General features: G+C 44.5%; 1 protein-coding gene across 1 annotated transcript; it reads right to left on the bottom strand.

Annotated features, from left to right (window-relative positions):
* Positions 1-7: 7 nt before the first annotated feature.
* On the bottom strand, positions 8-9,744 carry CCDC65 (coiled-coil domain containing 65). Its single transcript, XM_055336977.1, has 8 exons — positions 9,476-9,744; positions 8,733-8,900; positions 4,132-4,301; positions 3,467-3,605; positions 1,933-2,127; positions 1,313-1,531; positions 790-942; positions 8-680 (listed from the first exon to the last, which is right to left on the bottom strand). Exons 1-8 carry the CDS (start codon positions 9,605-9,607, stop codon positions 363-365), a joined length of 1,494 nt encoding a protein of 497 aa, XP_055192952.1. The 5' UTR covers positions 9,608-9,744; the 3' UTR covers positions 8-362.
* Positions 9,745-20,429: the final 10,685 nt, after the last annotated feature.

The raw sequence follows: 20,429 nt of genomic DNA, 5'->3' as shown, positions 1-20,429 counted from the left end.
TTCTGAGTTGGATGTTGCCCGACATTGGGGTGGTTGGAGGCTTTGGATCACCCCTTCCCCTGCCTCTTCTTATCCTTATTGCCAAGGACCTGCTCTTGAATCTTCCCATAGGGACTCTTATGTCCTGAAGTTATGGGTTTTGGTCTTCATAATGCCCAGACTCTAGGAAGCAGTGCTTCATTGAACAGTGAGCCTCCTGATAATTGCCTAGCCATTGTCTCCACTCTCTGGGGCCACTGTGTTCCTAGTATCTTCCAAGTAGACTGCCATATGGCAAACGTAGAAGGAGCTCACGATCCTCATGGAAATTTTTAATAGTCCTCGGGTCTCAAGAAATTGGGGTTTGAAAAGATTTTCTCCTATCACAGGATGTGGGAGATCACATGGGCTGCTTCAATGATGTTGTAAGTGGTTGGAGGTGGTTTATCACCTGGCTGGGTGGTAGGTGTGGACAAAGGCTGGGGTAAGTTACTTCGATGGTTGACGATAAAGAGTGGGTTGAGCTGGCTCAGCACTTCGTCACTCACTGAGATGCCATCCAAGTACTGCTTCAGCATCTCCCGCAACTTCCCATTGATTTCTAACAACTGGGCATGTCTATATTGGAGGCTCAGCTGCTCCAGTTTCACTTTGTTGTACCTTTTCCAGAAATTCTCCATCCCTGTGTAGTTCACTATTACCTGGGAGTTGAGGTAAAGGGAGAAGGTATGTATTGAGGCTTAGCAAACGCAGCCCAGTGCCCCGTCTTCCCAGCCTTGGGTGATAGACTCTGGGCCCTGGGAACTTTACCTTTGCGAGCTCCTCAGTAAGCTCCTCTGGGTAGATTTCTTCTATCTTCGCCTGCTCCTCAGGAGTCAATACTGATGAATAGAAAGGCAGCACTTTTTCTTCCTCTGTTTCAAATTTCCTGCATATTTCAGCAAGTTTCAGGATCTTTTCACCCTATCAGAAGCAGGAAGAGACCTTTTATTAGGAAAGGGGGTACAGAGGGGAAATAGTGGAGTTGGTTCCCCTGCTTAAACCCAGGGAACCTATTCATCCAAATGTGAGATAAGAATAATGAATACATTTAACACAGAGTGCTTACTAGGCTCCCAGCACTAGTCCTAAGTATTTTACATTCTTAGCAAATTCATTATTAATTCATTTCATTTAAAATGTGAGAGAGGAGGGAACATGGAATGAAAAAGGTAGTCCAGGTATCCACTGAGGCGGGAAGCAGGAGAAAGGCCCTCCACCTCTCTCAAACCCCTTTCACTTCGCAGGGAGCCAAGTTCCTTGGTTTTGTTTTGACTGCCTTCTCCCCTGTTACCTTATCAACGATCTTTCTCAGGGCCTTGAGGGTGGCATTACTTTCCACGGTGAGTTTGACTAAGTTTTCCTGCGATAGTTCCCGGGCCTGGGTCCTTTGGGCCTTAAATTTTCGCAGTTGAGCAAGGATCAATTCCTTGTCCTTACGAATGTACTGGTTTTGGTCTTCACTCTCACGGCTGTGCACCAGAATCTTACTTTTTAAAATAATTATGGCGTCCTGGAGGATTAGAGTAGATTATTATTATTATTATTAAGATTTTATTTATTTATTCATGAAAGACAGAGAGGCAGAGACACACAGGCAGAGGGAGAAGCAGGCTCCATGCAGGGAGCCCGACATGGGACTCGATCCCGGGACTCCAGGATCACACCCTGGGCTGAAGGTGGTGCTAAACCGCTGAGCCACTCGGGCTGCCCAGGAACAGAGTAGATTAGAGGAAACATTTGACTGACTAGCTGCCAGTCTTCAGTGAGACAGGTAAAAGGACAATATGGGGACTGAAATCCAAGGATATTGTCTTTCCCCAGCCACTGACAGGGTCCAGTAGAAATTGGGAGAAGATGACCAAGGGATAATGGAACAGTTAAAGCAGAGTATTTCCAATTGGCTGCACTAACCTGTAGTCTCTGAATTTTTTTCATCTGTGCTTCAATCTCTTTGGAGCTCTTCTCATCTTTTACCTTCAGAGTCTCAAAGGCGATCTTTTGGTCTTCTGTGGCATCAGTGTAATTCTTGAGTGCTTCCTGGAACCTTCTCCACAGATCTACTATATTCTCCAGTTGCAGTCTGAGAAAATGCTTCTTTTCTAAATTCTAGGAAGTGGCACCAAAATACCCAGTGCTTAGAATTACTGTATTAGGACCCTTTTACTGCCTCTAGCAACCTCATGCTCTTGAACTGTTTACAACCTAGTACAGGGTAGAGGTCACCAATGAAAATATCTGCAAAGACCAGGTGGATAATACAAGTGCTGTAAGCTAGAGGGAGCCTGTGGTGAACCAGAGAAAAAATGCTCCACAGGTGTTTGGGGTAGAGGGTTTTTTTTCTTTTTTTTTTTCAAAAGAAGCTAAAATTTTGGATTTTTATGTGAAATCTCCCCATTTTAATTTTTATTTAAAAAACTTTTTAAAAATTAATTAGGCTGGGATCCCTGGGTGGCGCAGCGGTTTGGCGCCTGCCTTTGGCCCAGGGCGCGATCCTGGAGACCCGGGATCGAATCCCACGTCGGGCTCCCGGTGCATGGAGCCTGCTTCTCCCTCTGCCTGTGTCTCTGCCTCTCTCTCTCTCTGTGACTATCATAAATAAAATAAAAAAAAATTAAAAAAAATTAATTAGGCTCCATGCACAGCGTGGGGCTTGAACTCATGACCCTGAGATCAAGAGTTGCATGCTCTACAGACTGAGCCATCCAAGCACCACCCCTGAAATCTCCCAATTTTTAAATGTAAGAAGCATGTTTTAAAAATTTACAAAAAGGAAAAAATTAAAAAAATTAAATTAAAAAATAAATAAAAATTTACAAAAAGGACACCTGGGTGGCTCAGTGGTTGGGCATCTGCCTTTGGCTCAGGGTGTGATCCCAGAGTCCTGGGATCAAGTCCCACATTGGGCTCCTTGCACGTAGTTTGCTTCTCCCTGTGCCTCTCTCTGCCTCTCTCTGTGTCTCATGAATAAATAAATAAAATCTTTAAAAAATAAAATAAAAATAAAATTTTACAGAACACTGTGAAGAAAAAAAAAAAAAAAGAGCCCCATGCCCAAACCTAGGTCTGCAGGAAAGCTAAGTTTGTAGACTCCAGGATGGTGGAAATCACTCTGGGCCAAGGACAGACCTGGATTCTCCTGGTTCTACCCCAAAGCAGCAGCATAACTTTGGCAGGTCATTTTACTCCGTTGGGCCTTAGTTTCTTCATCTACAAATCACAGGGGTGAAGCCAAATGAGCTCCGTGGTGCCTTTTAACTCTAAAACGCATTTCCTTGGCATTTCAGAATGGTTCTTTCCCGACCAGTTTCTACAAAATTACAAAATGCATTAGGGGCATAGGCATTTTCTTGGTTGTGCTCATTAGGTGTCTCTAGGGCCTCCAGCAGCCTTGACCATTTTTCTCTCCCTCTCTCCCAGCTCTTGCCCAGCTACTCTCCCTTCATACCTTGTTTTTGAGATCATCCCACATGCTCTGGAACTCCAGCTTACTTTCATACTCAGAATCTATATAGTTCTGCTCCATGGCCATGAAGACATCTTGTAGGTAGTGAATCTCTTTTTCATGTTGGTCAATGATTGTCTTCCTGTGGGAGATAAGACACTGTCCCTGCTCTGAGGGATAAAGTGTACGGACCAACAATGACAACTCCAAGCAGTGCATAATAACAAATGATATGAGTGGTACAGACTCCAAGGTACTGAAGGATCAGAGAGAGAGCATAGACTCTATTCTTTTTAGGGTCAGAAAGAGGGAATAAGATTAATAGGTATTGCATTCACATGTACAAAAGGCTGAAAAGTGCAAAAGGTTTCAGTAAGAAGTCTCCCTCTCCTCCCTGTCCCCTGCCAGATGGGTTAGATTTTGAGACCTGAAGGTAGGTGGTGAGGGTGTTACACACAGAGAGCTGGCATGGGCATAGGGAGGCTAAAGCCACAAGCTTCAGCCTGCATTAATTTAGAAGAAACTCTGGATGTTCTCTGCTGGGGGTCATGTCATGAGCAAGGTGGGATGCTCCAGGTTGCTGGCCACCTGTTCAGAGGTAGCTCCTTGACATGGGCTCTGGGTACTCGCCTGGACTCAATCCCTCATCTCCTCTTAGGCCCCCATACCTTTCTGTCTCAAACTCTTTGGTTAAGGCTTCCAGCTCTGTGTTGTAACTTTCCTCTAGGAGGTTGAGCCGGCATCTCTGCAGGGCTAAGAGCTGGTCAATGCTGTGCAGGTGGCTGCGCAGGGCATGGGCGTACTGCTCCTCTGCTTCTGACAGGTCCCTGGCTAAAGACTGGGTAGGAAACAGAGAGTTACCATTTTGGCTGAATGGCATCAGTGTGAGAAAATACAGATGTGTTCAGCTGGATGGCATGAATGGCATTTTCCCCTAGTTCCTGATGCCAGCTCTTTGGCTCCAGGAGTGCTGGTTCTCCCACTCATGGCTGGAAAGTAAGAGTGGCATCAGAGAACCCCATGTAGCCAGGCAGGATCCTAGGGACAACAGACATTTACACTGATGAGGCTGCCACTAAAAGGAATGGAGGATTCTTGGGGAAATGGCTGCTCCAAGTCTAAGGCAGAAAATAAACAAGTAGAACCTAGGGTATCTTGTACTAGATGGCAAAGCAGCTATGAAGGACCAATAGGGTCATGGCAAAAGAACTCAGGAACCAAGAAAAGTGTCTCACTGTGGCAGATTATACCTTCCAAAGAGGGGCATAACCATATCTGCTGTGCTACAATCTTCTGCAATGTGACTCTTGATCTCAGCGTTTTGAGTTTGAACCCCACATTGGGTGTGGAGATAACTTGAAAATAAAATCTTAAAAAAAAAAAAGTGAATGAAACAAAAAGGATTTAGTGAATGCCTACATGATCCAGGGACCTTGAGCCACTCACTGTAAACTACCACAACCTCTAGGCAGAGCTAGCTGTTACCTTGTATGTTTGGTATGAAACAGGATCTTTGGAAATAGGTGCTGATAATGGAAGCCTCTTCATTCACTCAGCCAATGTTTACTAAACCTGTCATGTCCCAGCACCGTGCTGACTGCCAAGGATCCAGGGATGAAAAGACATGCTCATTGCCCCCAAAGGAGTTTGCAGTCCTGGATGCCTGGGTGGCTAAGTGGTTGAACATCTGTCTTTGGCTCAGGGCATGATCCCAGAGTCCCGGAATCGAGTCCCACTTCAGGCTCCCTGCATGGAGCCTGCTTATCCCTCTGCCTATGTCTCTGCTTCTCTCTCTCTCTCTCTCTCTCTCTCTCTGGCTCTCACGAATAAATAAATAAAATCTTAAAAAAAAAAAGGAGCTTGCAGTCTTGCAGTAGGAAAGGAGTTATATAAACAGAAAATTACAGTATAACATGGAAATTGCTATGAGATTAATGATTTACCAGTGACAATAGGATATGAAAGACTATAAATAAATAAATAAATAAATAAATAAATAAATAAATAAATAAATAAATAAAAGACTGAGTGCCTCTCTCTGCCTAAGAGCACTGGGAAAGGCTTCACAGGACAGATGTCATTTGTAGCACTCCGGAAGCAGTGAGAGTTTGCCAAGAAGACTGAAGAGAGGGGGAAAAGAGAATTCCAGATAGAGGGAACAGCATGCGCAAAAACACAGGTAAGAAACAAGGCTGGCTGCGTGAACCATCTTGACCATCTTTGACCGTCTTTCCCTGGAGTTTGCATTTTTTCCTGTGGAAGAAGGGAGCCACTAAAATTTAAACAGTGAAATAACAGGATCAGCTTTTCGTTTCAAAAAGATAATCCTGGCAGTTGTGTTGACGGTCATCTCAAGGTAGCTGGGCATGAAGGCTGGAAGACAGGAGACTCTTGGAGCAGTCCATATGAGAGAAGATGCCCAGGTCTCAGCTGCAGCAGGACAGTGGGGAAGGAGAGCAGGGTATGGCTTTGAAAAATACATAGGCAGAAGATTTATACAAAGCTTAGTAACAGAAGGCAAGGATGGAGGCAAAACCTAGGAAAATTCCCAGATTTCTGTGTTGGGTGGTTTGGTGAATGGCACTGGCCACCTGATTTTAGTATTTGTGCTGCTGAAGTGAGCACTGGCCACCTGAATACAGAGTAAGGAAGACCAGAGTGTGGAAGAATTGGTTTGGGTCTGGCCCGGGAAGGGGGAACTCCTGAGTTTGGTTGGGGGGACAATGCAACAGCCAGGAACAGATATCTAGGAATCTTAAATAGAATGACATGGAACTCATGAAAGAAATCCAGGCTGGTATTATAGACCTGGACATCATTAATATAAAACTGGTATTTAAAGTCAGGACAATGAGGGGCGCCTGGGTGGCTCAGTCGGTTGAGCAGCTGACTCTTGGTTTCAGCTGGGGTCGTGATCTCAGGGTCATGGGACTGAGCCCTCCATCGGGCTCCATTGGGCTCCATCGGAGCAGGAGGCTGCTTGAGATTCTCTCCCTCTCTTCCCAATTCATGCTCGTTTGCTCTAAATAAATAAATAAAATCTTTAAAAAAAATAAAGTCAGGGGTACCTGAGTGGCTCAGTGGTTAAGCATCTGCCTTTGGCTCAGGTTGTGGTCCTGGAATCCTGGGATCATGTCCCGCATCAGGCTCCCCTTGGGGAGCCTGCTTCTCCCTCTGCCTGTGTCTCTGCCTCTCTCTCTCTGTGCGTCTCTCATAAATAAATAAATAAAAGAGAGAGAGAATCTTAAGCCGGCTCCATGCAGGGAGCCTGATGTGGGACTCGATCCCAGGACTCTAGGATCATGCCCTGGGCTGAAGGCAGGCACTAAACCGCTGAGCTACCAGGGATCCCCAAATAAATAAAATCTTTAAAAAAGTAAAGTCAGGGTAGTGAGCACGATTGTTTAGGCCCTCACCACCTGGTTAAAGGGTGAGATGGCCAGATTCAGAAACGTTGCAAATGCTAAAGTTCAGGTGATGGAGAGAGGAAGATAAATTCACAAAGGGGATTGGATATATCTCCCAGAGGCAGAAGAAAAGCCAGGAAAGAATGGTGTCATGGAAACCAAAGGGGAGTTTCAAGGAAGGGATGACCAAGAATGTTAGGGCCCCAGGGGCACTGGGTGGCTCAGTTGGCTGAGCATTTGACTTCTGTTTGGGTCGTGATCTTGGGGTCCTGGAATTGGTTCCCACATCACACTCTGTGCTCAGCAGGGAGTCTGCTTGGTCCTCTCCCTCTGCCCCTCTCTGCCTTTGTGTTCTCTCTCTCTCTCTCAAATAAATAAATAAAATCTTTAAAAAATGCCAGTGCCACATAGCAGTCGGGTTAGATGAAGACTAAATAATGAAAAGTATCCATGATTCGGGCCTGGTAGTCTTTACCAGAACAACTTCCTAGGGAAGAGTGGAAATCCGATGTGGGATACAGGATAAATAGGAAGTGAAGAAGTGGAGATAGCAAGTGAAGACCACTAACATTTGCACATTTAATACATTTCAGTTGTTCAGGAGCGCCCCTGAAGGTGCTTAATTAGCAGTGTGTGATTTACCTAAGGCACCGACTGTAATCATTAGCTACAAAGCTGGAAGCTGACTGGCTTAAGGGTGAGCCTGACCACTGCTCAGCATCCCTAAATGAACACTGAGGGTTCTCTTCTCGGCAAGTGTTTGATAACTGCCAATAAGGGTGTGCAGAAGTCACTTAAAAAGCCATAAGACATAACTGGTAGGGTGAGGAATTCTACTGTATAGTGGTTTTCACAAATCTGGGGACTCTTAATATGTATCACTTGGCACTTGGCCATCTACTGAATTTTTCCCCCCATGAGTTAGGCTGTAGAGGAGAGATGTGCATTTTCAAGAGGGGGCATGCCAGGCTGACAATGTATATTTTGCTGTTACTATGGGATTCCTGCTGTTGTTTTATGATAGAAAAGACTAAGGGGGAGTCAGTAAACAGGTTGAAAAGAGGATAAAAGAAGGGATATAGCAAAATCCCTTAGAAAAAAAGTGGTGTGGACTCAATCTCCCAAGAGCATAAGGATGGCTGATTGAGTGGGTTAGAGATCCAGAACTGCTCTTACCCATGGAGACCTGACTCATCCAAGGCCACTGAACTTGAACCAAAGGGGCCAACTGGAGTTTGGTTAAATAAAGCACTGGAGTTGGAATCAAGAAACTCATGCTCTGGTTCCAGCTCTCTTGCTGACTGGCTGTGTGACGTTGGGCAAGCCAGTTACCTTCTCTGGAACGGAGTCCTCTCACATTGCAATGAAGACGTGAGACTAAGTTCAGGTCATTGGGTGATGTCTGCTGTGCCTTACAACTCTAATATTGTGTAGTGCTGGTTTCAGGCAGTAGATGACCAAGGAAAATGGTTACCCTGAGGCGGGGGAGAGGGAGAACAGCCCAGTAGTCCATTTTTCATTTCAGTGAAAACTGGTATTACTAATGCCTGCTTCATTACAGCCTGCATCTTGTAAGGGCTTTAAGATTAAAAAATTCTGGGTGCCTGGGTGGCTCAGTTGGTTAAGTGTCTGCCTCTTGGTTTTGGCTCAGGTCACGGTCTCAAGGTTGTGAGATCAAGTCCCACCAGGTTCCACCCCACTCTGGGCATGGAGCCTGCTTAAGTTTCTCTCTCTCCCTTTCCTTCTGCCCCTCCCTCCCTCTCTAAAAAAAAAAAAAAGAAAGAAAGAAAAGAAAAGGCTGCCAGGTTCAAGTGTTTGTTTAGGCATCCAGGTTCAAGTGTTTCCTTGGCAGGAGCGCGTACCTTGATGACACTGTCTTTGCAGTCCACCACTCGTTCAAATGTTTGGCTGAGGATCTCGATGTCCTTGTGAAGCTCTCTGGTCTTGACTTCTCTAAGGACCGTTCTCCACTGTGTGTTAATCTTGTTAAGGTTCAGAACACTGTTGTGCTCCTCCTTGGCCAGCTTGTCCTGTGTGAAGGAATACATACACCCCAGGAGGTCAGGGCCTCCTAAAGCCTTGTTATGGCAAAAGAAACAAGATCACACGTTGCCACTGACCCCTTACCCTTTGTCTTTTCAGAAAGACCAAAGTTCCTGATGACTAACACTCAGGGAGTTCCTGTTCTTGTTTTTTGGGAGGGTCTGAAGTGAGACAGGAACAGCCTGATGGCACTTCAGGGAGGGCAGGGGTGAATTTCCTTCAGGTGAAGACATCAGAGCAGGATGTTGTTTGTAATGACCTGTCTCCAGGGAGTGTGCCAGAATTTCAGAGAGCTTGGACAGCTGACAACACCTGCTATCCCCTCTGGGGCTCCGTTGGGACCCTCAACCTCTATACCACTTGCCCCTCTACGTGCTTCACAGAGACCTGCCTCCTCCCCCAAACAGTGTTGCCAGAAATCTAAGCATACTTGGGTCTCAAGATTTCCGGAGGAGGGGAGGCCAGCGTGGAAACAGGCTGCCACAATGAGAGGGTCAAGGCGACAGGACCAGTGCAGGGAGTGGGGTGGGGTTGGGCAGAGAGTAATGCAGAAAGCCCCCACCTTCAAGAACTGGCTCAGGAGCCTCTCTTTCTTCTTGGCCATCTCCTCCTCTGCCAGCATCTTCTGCTGAAACAGAAGGAGCTGCTCCTCGTCGGACAGGGGCATCTTGGCCTTTTTCCCTTTCTTAGGCATAGCTGAGTGGGGGGGGGTGGATCTAGGCGGGGATGCTCGGTCGGCTTTGGCCAGCTTTAGAGCAAGTAAGAGGAAAACAACCCCAGCCCAGAAAAGGGCCTTCTGGAAGTGCCTCTGGATGGCAGTGGGACCTTAGATCCTTGTCCTCGTACGACAGAGAGCGCCTGAGATAGCGACGAGGCTGGGGTCTGGAGCCAAAAGACGCGTCTACGTCTCCTAGCAACGGGGATGTCGCTAGGCAAGCGCTGTGACCGGCTGGGAGGAGAGACCCTGGCTTGGGGCGCCCTCTGCTGCCCGGAGGACCGCACTCAGTTTTGGAGAGAGCGTGGGGTGTTTGTTTTTTAAGGGTTTTATTTATTTATTCACGAGAGACACAGAGAAAAAGAGAGAGACACAGGCAGAGGGAGAAGCAGGCTCCATGCAGGGAGCCCGATGCGGGACTCGATCCCAGGACTCTGGGATCATACCCTGGGCCCAAGGCAGGCACTAAACCACTGAGCCACCCAGGGATCCCAAGAGCATGGTTTCACCTCTCAAAAGCCTCCTCCCTGAACATTTTTAAGCCTTCTTGGGGGATTTGTTTTTCACAGAACGTCCATATTTTAGCATACAGATAATAAAAAGTTTTGGAGAGAATGTGAAGAAATGGGACCCCTTACACATTGCTGGTGGGAAGGTAAAATGGTGCGGCCTCTTTGGAAAACAGTTTGTCAGTTTCTTAAAATGTCGAACATAATGTACCGTGTGGGCCATCAATTTCACCCTTGCCTGTCAATCTAAGAGATATGAAAACGAATGCCCATGCTGGGCATGGAGTCTGCTTAAGATTCTCTCCCTCTCTCTCTTCCCTCCCCGCCGCAACACTGTCTCTTATAAATAAATAAATAAATAAATAAATAAATAAATAAATAAATAAATTGATTTATGTTGGGCAACTTAATCTGGTTTTAAAATCACTTAATTGGGGATCCCTGGGTGGCGCAGCGGTTTGGCGCCTGCCTTTGGCCCAGGGCGCGATCCTGGAGACCCGGGATCGAATCCCACGTCGGGCTTCCGGTGCATGGAGCCTGCTTCTCCCTCTGCCTGTGTCTCTGCCTCTCTCTCTCTCTCTCTGTGACTATCATAAATTAAAAAAAATAAATAAATAAAAATAAAAATAAATCACTTAATTGTATACTTGAAAGGGGTGAATTATATGATATGCAAAATGTGCCTCCATAATGTTGTTTTATTTTTTTTCTTTTTTTTTTCATAATGTTGTTTTAAATGTGAGATATAATGCTTGTACTAGCGTTCTCCAGAGAAACAAAACCCTGTTGGGTTATGTACACACATCTGATATTTCAGTCTGAGTCCAAAGGGCAGAAAAGATCAGTGTTCTAGCTCAGCAGTCAAGCAGAAAGAATTCCCTCTTGCTCAGACTTTTTTCCCCTATTGAGGCTTTTAACTAATTGGTTGAAACCCAGCCACAGTAGAGAGGGCAATCTTTATTCAGTGTATGGATTCAAATGTTAATTTCATCCAGAAATGCCTTCAAACCCAGAGCAATATTTGACCAAATGTCTGGACCCTTGTGGCTCAGTCAAGTTAACACATAAAATTAAGCATCACAAGTCTACCTCTTCTGAATTCACATCTTCTTAAACCATATTTAATCTCTAAATAAAGACAATAACAAGATATAATACTTAAATACTATGATATAAAGTCATAGGATACTAAGGATGATAAGGAAATAAGAGGAAGGGCAGCCCCGGTGGCGCAGCGGTTTAGCGTCGCCTGCAGCTCAGGGCGTGATCCTGGAGACCCTGGATCGACTCCCACGTCGGGCTCCCTGCATAGAGCCTGCTTCTACCTCTGCCTGTGTCTCTGCCTCTCATTCTCTCTCTGTGTCTCTATGAATGAATAAATAAATAATCTTAAAAAAAAGGAAATAAGAGGAAAGAAAACAAGGATATTTTTATATACACACACATACACATATATTCATAGCAAAAGAAGGAGGAACTGCTATGACAATTATAGTTCTGTGATTACAGAAATTATATTCTGGGAGTGCCTGAGTGGCTCAATTGGTTAAGTATCTGCCTTTGGCTCAGGTCATGATCCCGGACTTTTGGGATTGGACTCTTGGGATTGGACCCTTGGGATCAAGCTCAGAGGGGAATCTGCTTCTCCCTCTGACTCTCTCCACTCTGGTGCTCTTTTTCTCTCACTCTCTCTCTCAAATAAATAAGATCTTTATTTTTTTTTAAAGATTTATTTATTCATGAGAGACAGAGAGAGAGGGAGAGAGGCAGAGATACAGGCAGAGGGAGAAGCAGGCTCCATGCAAGGAGCCCGACGTGGGACTCGTTCCAGGTCTCCAGGATTAGGCCCTGGGCCAACGGCAGGCGCTAGACCACTGAGCCACCCAGGGATCCCCAATTAAGATCTTTTTAAAAAAAGAAATTACATTTCTGTAACTGGTCACGTAGTTGTAGCTGACAACTTATAACTACCTTCTTCCACTATCCATTCTGTATTCTTTGCCTTCAGCAAGCACCTCTGCTGGTCATTGTTCTCAGACCCATTCCTAAAGGAGCTGGGCCATTAGTAATATTAAGAGACAATGTGAGGGATCTCCTATATCCCAGACATTCTTTTTTTTTTTTTAGGATTTTATTTATTTATTCACGAGAGACACACAGAGAGAGGTAGAGACACAAGCAGAGGGAGAAGCAGGCTCCACCCAGGGAGCCCGACGTGGGACTCGTCCTGGAACTCAATCCCAGGACTCGAGGGTCACACCCTGGGCTGAAGGTGGTGCTAAACCTCTGAGCCACCCGGGGATTCCCTATCCCAGACATTCTTTTCCTTACCTCCACTGTGGAGCAATAGTCCAATTTCCCCTTGGTAGTCAGGATCAGTCCCAGCCAGCACAGTGACTCACTTTGCTTGTTGACTCAGAGGCATGAGGAGCCCTAAGTGGCTAGGTAACAGTCTTAACTTCCGGTTCAATGGACTCATTGTGTCACCTGGTGGAAGTATTCCTCCTGTGGAGCTAAGACCTCTAGGCCTGCAGAGCATAAGGTTATAGGGACACAGGCAAAAAAAATTCTGTTAGTGGATCACTAAGGATAATAGTTATTGGTCCCATCCACTCCCCCGTTGATTCCTAGACCTATGAATCCTGACTATCAGAAAAATAGTACCATATATTGGACTCTGATCCAGAGCACTTACAGCCTTCTGGATAATTGCCCCAGCTCTACAGGGCATAGCAACCTAACTGGTACTATAACTGAGTCTTCAAAAGGCCATTCCACTATTCTCTCAAACCAGCTGCTTCAGGATGGTAGGGACATGATAAGAACAGAGAAGCCCATGAGCATGGGCCCACTGCCACACTTCGTTTGCTATGAAGTGACTTCCTTGATCAAAAGCAATGCTGAAAAAAAAAAAAAAAAGCAATGCTGTATGGAATACGATGAGTGGATAAAGCATTCTGTAAGCCTGTGAATGGTAGTTTTGGTAAGCAGCATTATAGGCAGAGAAGGCAAATCTGTATCCAGAGTAAATATCTATTCTGGTAAGAACAAAACCTCCACGGATGCAGTGGTTCAGTGGATCAACCTGTTCAGCCAAGGGAATGACACTGTATCAGAGGCCCAGTGTTGATCTCTGGGGCTGGCCGACCAAGCGCTCAGTGATTGCCATAGCCAGGTCAGCCTTGGTGAGTGAAAGTCTGTTGCTGAGCTTATGCACACCCTCCATCCTTGCCACCAAGTCCGCTTTGTTCATTAGCCCATTGGGTGATGACAGGAGTGGCTGGGTGAAAAGGCTCGCTGGTATCCACAGTATGGATTATCCTATCCATTTGATTATTAGAATCTTCTGCTGAGATTGCCCTTTGTAAACATTCACAGAAGACCCAATATCTTCATGGATTTGTTTATTTTTGCTCATTCAGAGAGATCTATCTACATACCTTCTCAAATTTCCTTTTCACCAATTTTCCAATCGTGTTTCTTCCAAGTCCCTGACCATCCAGCTAAACCTTGGCCACAGCCCATGAATTGGTACATAATTGTGCATCTGGCCATTTCTCCTTCCAAGCAAGTGAACAACAGGTGCTTTGCTCAGAGGTCTGCCCACTGGGAGGATTTCCCTTCACCACTGTCCTTCAGGGATGTCCCTAAAAGGGGCTGTAGTACTACAGCTGTTTGCTTTTGGGTGGTGCCTGCATATTATGCAGAATAATCTGTAAGCCAGGCCTGAGTTTTTTCTTCTTTCATTTGCTGATAGGATGTTTTGCAAGCCCAACTTCCTTGGGTTTGTGGATCAGATAACACCCAGTTCACAATAGACAGCTCAGGTCATAAAGTAATTTGGTGGTCCGTTGTTAAGCACTCAGTCTCTAGTAAGGCCCAGTAGCAAGCCAAGAGCTGTTTTGAAAAAGAGTCGTTCATTATCTGTGGAGAATGCCAAGGCTTTGCTCCAAAACCCTAAGGGCCTGTGCTGCGATTCCCCTAGAAGGGCCTGTTAAAGTCTTCAAACAGCACCCCTGTCTGACATGCTACTTCCAGCACCATGAAGCCTACTAGATCAAGTGGTGCAAGTGGCGAGCAGCTTGCATAGCAGCCTGACATGTTGCAGAGCCTTCTCCTGCTCTGGGTCCCATTCAAAACTAGCAGCTTTGGGATACCTGGGTGGCTCAGGGGTTAAGCGTCTGCTTTCAACTCGGGGTGTGATCCTGGAGTCCCAGGATCGAGTCCCACATCGGGCTCCCTGCATGGAGCCTGCTTCTCCCTCTGCCTGTGACTCTGCTTCTCTCTCTCTCTCTCTCTCATAAATAAATAAAATCTTAAAAAAAAAAAAAACTAGCAGTTGTAAATGGCCCAGAATAACAGAACCAAATGAGGACTATGTTGCCTCCAACATCCAAAGAGGCCCAGTAAGGTGTTGTGCCTCTTTTTGGTTATAAAAGGGGCTAGATCCAGAATTATCCTTTACCTGAGAAGGGATATCTCGACATACCCCACACCACTAGATCTCTGGAAATTTCACTGAGCTAGAAGGCCTCAGAACTGTGGTCAGATTTATTTACCACCCCCGACATACAAATGTCTTACCAATAAGTCTAGAGTAGTTGCTACTTCTTGCTCACTAGATCCAATCAGTATAATGTCATCAATGTAACGGACAAGTGTGGTATCTTGTGGAAGGGAAGGGTGTTAAGCAGAACATTATGCACTTGTTACCAGTGTCAGGGGAAGGCTCCAACTACATGGAGGAGAGCAAAGATCATCACAATGCCGGTCACCAGAAATAGAAAGTCAAACACTTCTGCCCACAGCATCTGGATGTCAGAGTTACCACGGAAAATACAGTGCAGTCAAGCACTCTATGAAGCAATGCTTTTTCTGCATAGAGAACAGATAGAACAGGATCAACTTCAATCATGGACATTGGTCCCCCATGGCCAGCAGGTGCTTCCTGGAAGCCAATAGACAGGGCAGTTGATCAACATGCACCCCTCTTGTACCACAGTAGAAGGATCTCTCCCCCTTACCCATGGAGTCTGACATAGCTGGGGGCATGTCCGAGGGCTACTGTTGCTCACGTTTAAGCAGAACAAAGGAGTACCCATTGAGCCTGAAACAAGCAAAGATATTCCCACACAAGGTAGTAAATCCAGCACAGGCTGTGTGGGCACTTTATCTCTTGGTAAGAAAGTTTTCTAGGGGACACCTGAGTGGCTCAGTGAGTTAAGCATCTGCCTTTGGCTCAGGTCATGATACCAGGGTCCTGAGATTGAGCCCAGCATTAGGCTATCTGCTCATTGGGAGCTGCTTCTCCTTCTCTCTCTGCCTGCTGCTCCCCCTACTTGTGCTCTCTCTCTTTCTCTGCCACATAAATAAAATCTTTAAAAAAAAAAAAAAGTGTTCCAGGCCCACAGTCCATTCTTATGTAGCTGAGTAGAGGTGGAAAGACTACAGGTGTGAGATTGTCTTTCTCCACAAAAGATGATCAAGATTCTTGTGAACTAAATTATGATATAGGGCTGGAAAGTTGATACACCCTGGAGGTAAGAGAGTGAAGGTGTATTGCTGGCCTTGCCAGCTGAAAGCAAACTACTCCTGGTAGTTCTTATTGCCAGGGATGGAGAAAAACGCATTTGCTGGATCAGCAGATGTATACCAGGTACCAGAGGACATGTTAATTTGTTCAAGCAATGAAACCACATCTGGTACAACAGCTGCACTTGGAGTGGTCACCTGGTAAAGTTTATGATAATCCACTGTCATTCTCCAAGATCCATCTGTCTTCTGCACAGACCAAAAGTTGAGTAGGAACGTGGTAGGAATCACCACCCCTGCTTCTTTCAAATCCTGGATGGCAGTAATTTCTGCAATCCCTCCAGGAGTGTGGTATTGCTTTTATTTTACTATTTTCCTAAGAAAAGGTAGTTCTAGTCACTTCCACTTGGTCTTCCCCTATACTCCATAGGTCAGAGAACCAACGCAGGGATGCTGGCAGCTGCTGAGTGCATCTATTCCAGTTACGTATCCAGAGCTGGGAAGTGAACCAAAGATGGGTTTAAGGACTCCTTGTCCCACTGCGAGATGGACTTGAGCTAAAACTCCATGGTCACCTGACCTTCATAAGCCCCTAGTCTGACTGGTGGCCCTCAGTGACATTTGGGTCTTCTGGAATTTGTGTCTGTTCACAGCCAATGTCCAGTAGTCCCACAAAAGTCTGATGATTTCCGTTCCACCAGTGTACAGTTAACCCTGATAAAAGGCCATTGTTTTTTTTTGGGGGGGGAGGTGAGGGGCTAGGAGAAAGATTAATAGTATGAATCTTTGGCAATGTACTGGGATCCTCAAGAGGATCCAACCTCCCCTTCATTCAGGGGGTGCTGGTCTATAAACTGGCTCAAGTCTGGAAGCCCTGTTTTTATGATTCAGGGTAGAATCTTGTTCACTTGACCTAGAACTTTTCTGTTTGTCTAAATCAAGTGAGAATTTAGTAGCTTCTTATCTATCTCATTTCTATCTCACCATGATCAACTAGCCAATGTCGTAAGTCTTTGTAAGTCACACTGTTGTGGGTTTTTTTTTTTTTTAAGTTTGTTTATTTATTTATTTAATCACTATACCCAACACAGGGCTCAAACTCATGACCCTGAGATCAAGAGTCACATGCTCTTCTGACTGAGCTCACGAGGTGCCCCACATCAGACTATCCTAATTTCTGTTTTGACTCCACTGTCCATTATGGTAACTACTCCCACCTTGCCTTTTGTGGTTGAGTCTACCACCTGGGATCCAATTACTCCCATTGCATTCAGTTTTACCAATTCAGTGACTGCAGTTCCCACTACATATAGAGAAGAGCAATCACAAAGTTCTGTAAAGATGCTGAAGCTCCCCTCATACCACCCGCCCCCCAGTCATGTTGTCTGAACCCTCCTCCCAGTGTGTGTGAGTAGATCTTATGACAAATCCACTCTAACATTCTAGTTCCCCTAATCCTTTGAACCTCTTTCTCCACATGAAACCAAGTCAGGTCTGGCATTTCCAGCTTGCTCAATGTGGGTCACCTTTTGGTCCATGTTTCAGCCAACCAATCAAACTGTTAAAATCCTTTCTAACCCCCCAGGATGCAATATTAATTGTAGAATCTGTGCTTAATGAGTTCATATCAATAAATTCAGCCAGATTCAACTTTATATTTCTTCCATCATTACCCACACCATTAATATTCTCTTTTTTTTACACATATTCTCTAAATTTCTGTCAATATAAATTAGAATACTCAAATAGTTCTTTTTTAAAATATTGTATTTATCTATTTTTAAAATTTTTATTTATTTATTCATGAGAAACACACACACAGAGAGAGAGAGAGGCAGAGACACAGGCAGAGGGAGAAGCAAGCTCCATATAGGGAGCCCACCGTGGGACTCGATCCCAGGTCTCCAGGTCACACCCTGGGCCGAAGGCAGCACTAAACCATTGAGCCACCCTGGCTGCCCTAGAATACTCAAATAGTTCTTTTGGAGTGTAGTACACCTCCTCACAGTTCACATTTTGCACCTCACCTTTAAGGGCCTTCTGGGACTTGAGTCTAGTTATAAGTCTAAAACAAAGATGGGGGCACCTGTGGCTCAGTGGTTAAACACCTGCCTTTGGCTCAGGTTGAGATCCCGGGGTCCTGGGATCAAGTCCCACATCAGACTTCTTGCAGGGAGCCTGCTTCTCTCTTCCTATGTCTCTGCCTCTCTCCGCGTCTCTTACGAAAAAATAAATAAAATCTTAAAAAATAATAATAAAGCAAAGAGGGGTGGTGGGTGTGGGTCCCGAGGAGAATAGGCCTTGTCTTGCATGGCGACTGCCTCGGGGAAGGCTAATACTGTTTACTCAGGCAATGCAAAATTAATTCCCTTAGAGGGAAGTAGAGGGATGGGGGATTAGGGAGTGGGTAGGAAGCCAATACCACAGTGAGCAGAGAGGTCTTTTCTTTTCCTTTTTAAAGATTATGCTTCTTATAAGTGGTTGATTAGGAACATCCAATAGTAGTATTTTTGCACGTCTCTATTGCCAGATCATGCCATGGGCAATCAGTACTCTCTTTATCACTGGAAATAGAATCATTAATGTCTTTATATCTAATTAGATTAGAGTCAACTCCAGAAACCCCTGAACCAATTCAGAAAACTCATCTTTAAAGTTCTGCCTATCTAGAACCACTCCTAGTACCAACTAAACCTGTAGTAGTCAAGGTTCTCCAGAGAAACAGAACAAATAAAAGATGGGTAAGATAGATAAATAGATGATAGATGATGACAGATGATAGATAGATAGACAGATAGATAGATAGATAGATAGATAGATAGATAGATAGATAGATCTATTATAAGAAATTGACTCCTGTGTTTATGGGGACTGAGAAGTCCCAAGATCTGTAGTCAACAAACTGTGGTTTGGTGTTGTCTTTTATTGAAGCAAATGTGAATAAAATCAACAAGCTTGTATTACTTGCATGTTACTTCTATTCTACTGTCAGTGGACCTTTGGATAGTTTCCAGTTTGAAATTCAAGTTTCGAATAATGAGACTGTGAATATTCTTGTACGTGTTCCTTGGGGGCACATGTGCATGTATTTCTATGGGTATATACAAGTACCGGTTCACAGATTATGCAAATATCAAACTTTATCAGAATAGACTGAGCTATTTTCCAAAGTGGTTGTGTCAGTTTATACACCCACCAGCAGCGTATGAGAGTTCTCGTTGTTTCACATCCTCCCCACACTTGATATTTTCAATCTTTTTAATTTGAGTGTTTCTGGTGGGTGTGTATTTTCTTAATGATTAATGAAGTCAAACACCCTTTCCAATGTTTATTTGCCATTTGGGCAACCTATTTTGTGATGCATCCATTCAAATTTCTTGCTCATTTTTATATTAGGTTTTATGTCTTTGTCTTATTGATTTGTAATATTGCATTTTATATGCTGGAAGTAGGTCCTTTATCAGTATGTGGGTTCCAAATTTGTTCTACTTTGTGGATTAACTTTTCACTTTCTTTTCCTTTTTTATTCAAATATAGTTAACTCACAGTGTTATATTAAGTTCAGGTGTATAATAATTCAAGAATTTTATACATTTCTCAGTGCACTTTCTTTTCTTTTTTACAATATTTAATGCACATACCATATCATTAATCCTTTTCCTTTTCACATTTTAATTATGTTTTGCTTGTTTTTTATTATTTTTTAAAGATTTTATTTATTCATGAGAAACACACAGAGAGAGAGGCAGAGACAGAGGCAGAGGGGGAAGCAGGCTCCATGCAGGGAGCCCGACGTGGGGCTCGATCCTGGGTCTCTAGGATCACACCCTGGACCGAAGGCAGGCGCTAATCCACTGAGCCACCCAGGCTGCCCTGTTTTGCTTGTTTTTAACCAAGAAAATATTTTAAAAAATTAATGTAAGCAAATGCATCAGTCTTTTTCTATAAGCTTAACTTTTCCTATTGTATACTGTTTAAGATGGCTTTCCTGGGTGCTTGGATGGCTCAGATGGTTAAGCATCTGCTTTCTGCTTGGGTCATGATCCAATGGGCGCCTGGGATCAAGCCCGGGATGGAGCCTGGATTGGGATCAAGCCGGCTATAGCTTCTACCTGAGATCAAGCCCTGCTCAGCGGGGAGTCTGCTTCTCCCTCTCTTCTGCCCCTCTCCCTGTTTGCTTTCTCTCTCTCTCTCACTCTCGCTCTTGCTCTCTCGCTCACTCTCTCATGTAAATAAATAAAACCCTAAAGAAAGATGTCTTTCCCTATCTTAAGATTGTCAAGATAGTTTCCTGCCTTATTTTCTAGAGGCTTTATTGTTCTGCCTTTTACATTTATGTCTATAATTCACCTGGAGTTGATTTTTGTATATTGTAATTTTCTATATGCCTTGGGGATAGTTCCTCACTACTCTGCACTGTCTCCTTTGTCATAAATCAAATGTCCATATACATGTGGGTTTGTGTTTCAGTTACTTATTCTATTTTGTTGGCCTGTTTATTTCTGTACCAGTACCGCATTGTCTTAATCTTACAGTCTTGTTATAAGTCTTTATATATGTTAGACCAAGAACTCACATCTTCTTCTTCTTCTTGAAGAGTGTCTTGGTTGTTTGTGGCCCTTTGCGTCTCTATATAAATTTATAAGTCAGCTTGTGAGTTTCCATTTAAAAACTCTGTTGGGATTTTATGGGGGATTGCAGTGAATCTCTAGATAAGTATCTAGATAATAAAGATGATTTCCATCTTTCTAATATTGAGT

This window comes from Nyctereutes procyonoides, unplaced genomic scaffold (genome assembly GCF_905146905.1).
Source record: "Nyctereutes procyonoides isolate TBG_1078 unplaced genomic scaffold, NYPRO_anot_genome, whole genome shotgun sequence".
Classification (NCBI taxonomy): Eukaryota; Metazoa; Chordata; class Mammalia; order Carnivora; family Canidae; genus Nyctereutes; species Nyctereutes procyonoides.
Note: the sequence above shows the minus strand (reverse complement) of the source record. Positions and strands in the feature narration are given on the sequence as shown.

Excerpts from the sequence above, each read along its gene's own strand:
- CCDC65 (XM_055336977.1), bottom strand. The coding sequence starts at position 9,607 with ATGCCTAAGAAAGGGAAAAAGGCCAAGATGCCCCTGTCCGACGAGGAG. Across the intron at positions 8,901-9,475 it reads TCCTGAGCCAGTTCTTGAAG|GACAAGCTGGCCAAGGAGGA; the intron begins GTGGGGGCTTTC and ends TCCTTCACACAG. Across the intron at positions 2,128-3,466 it reads GGGATGATCTCAAAAACAAG|AATTTAGAAAAGAAGCATTT; the intron begins GTATGAAGGGAG and ends GCCACTTCCTAG.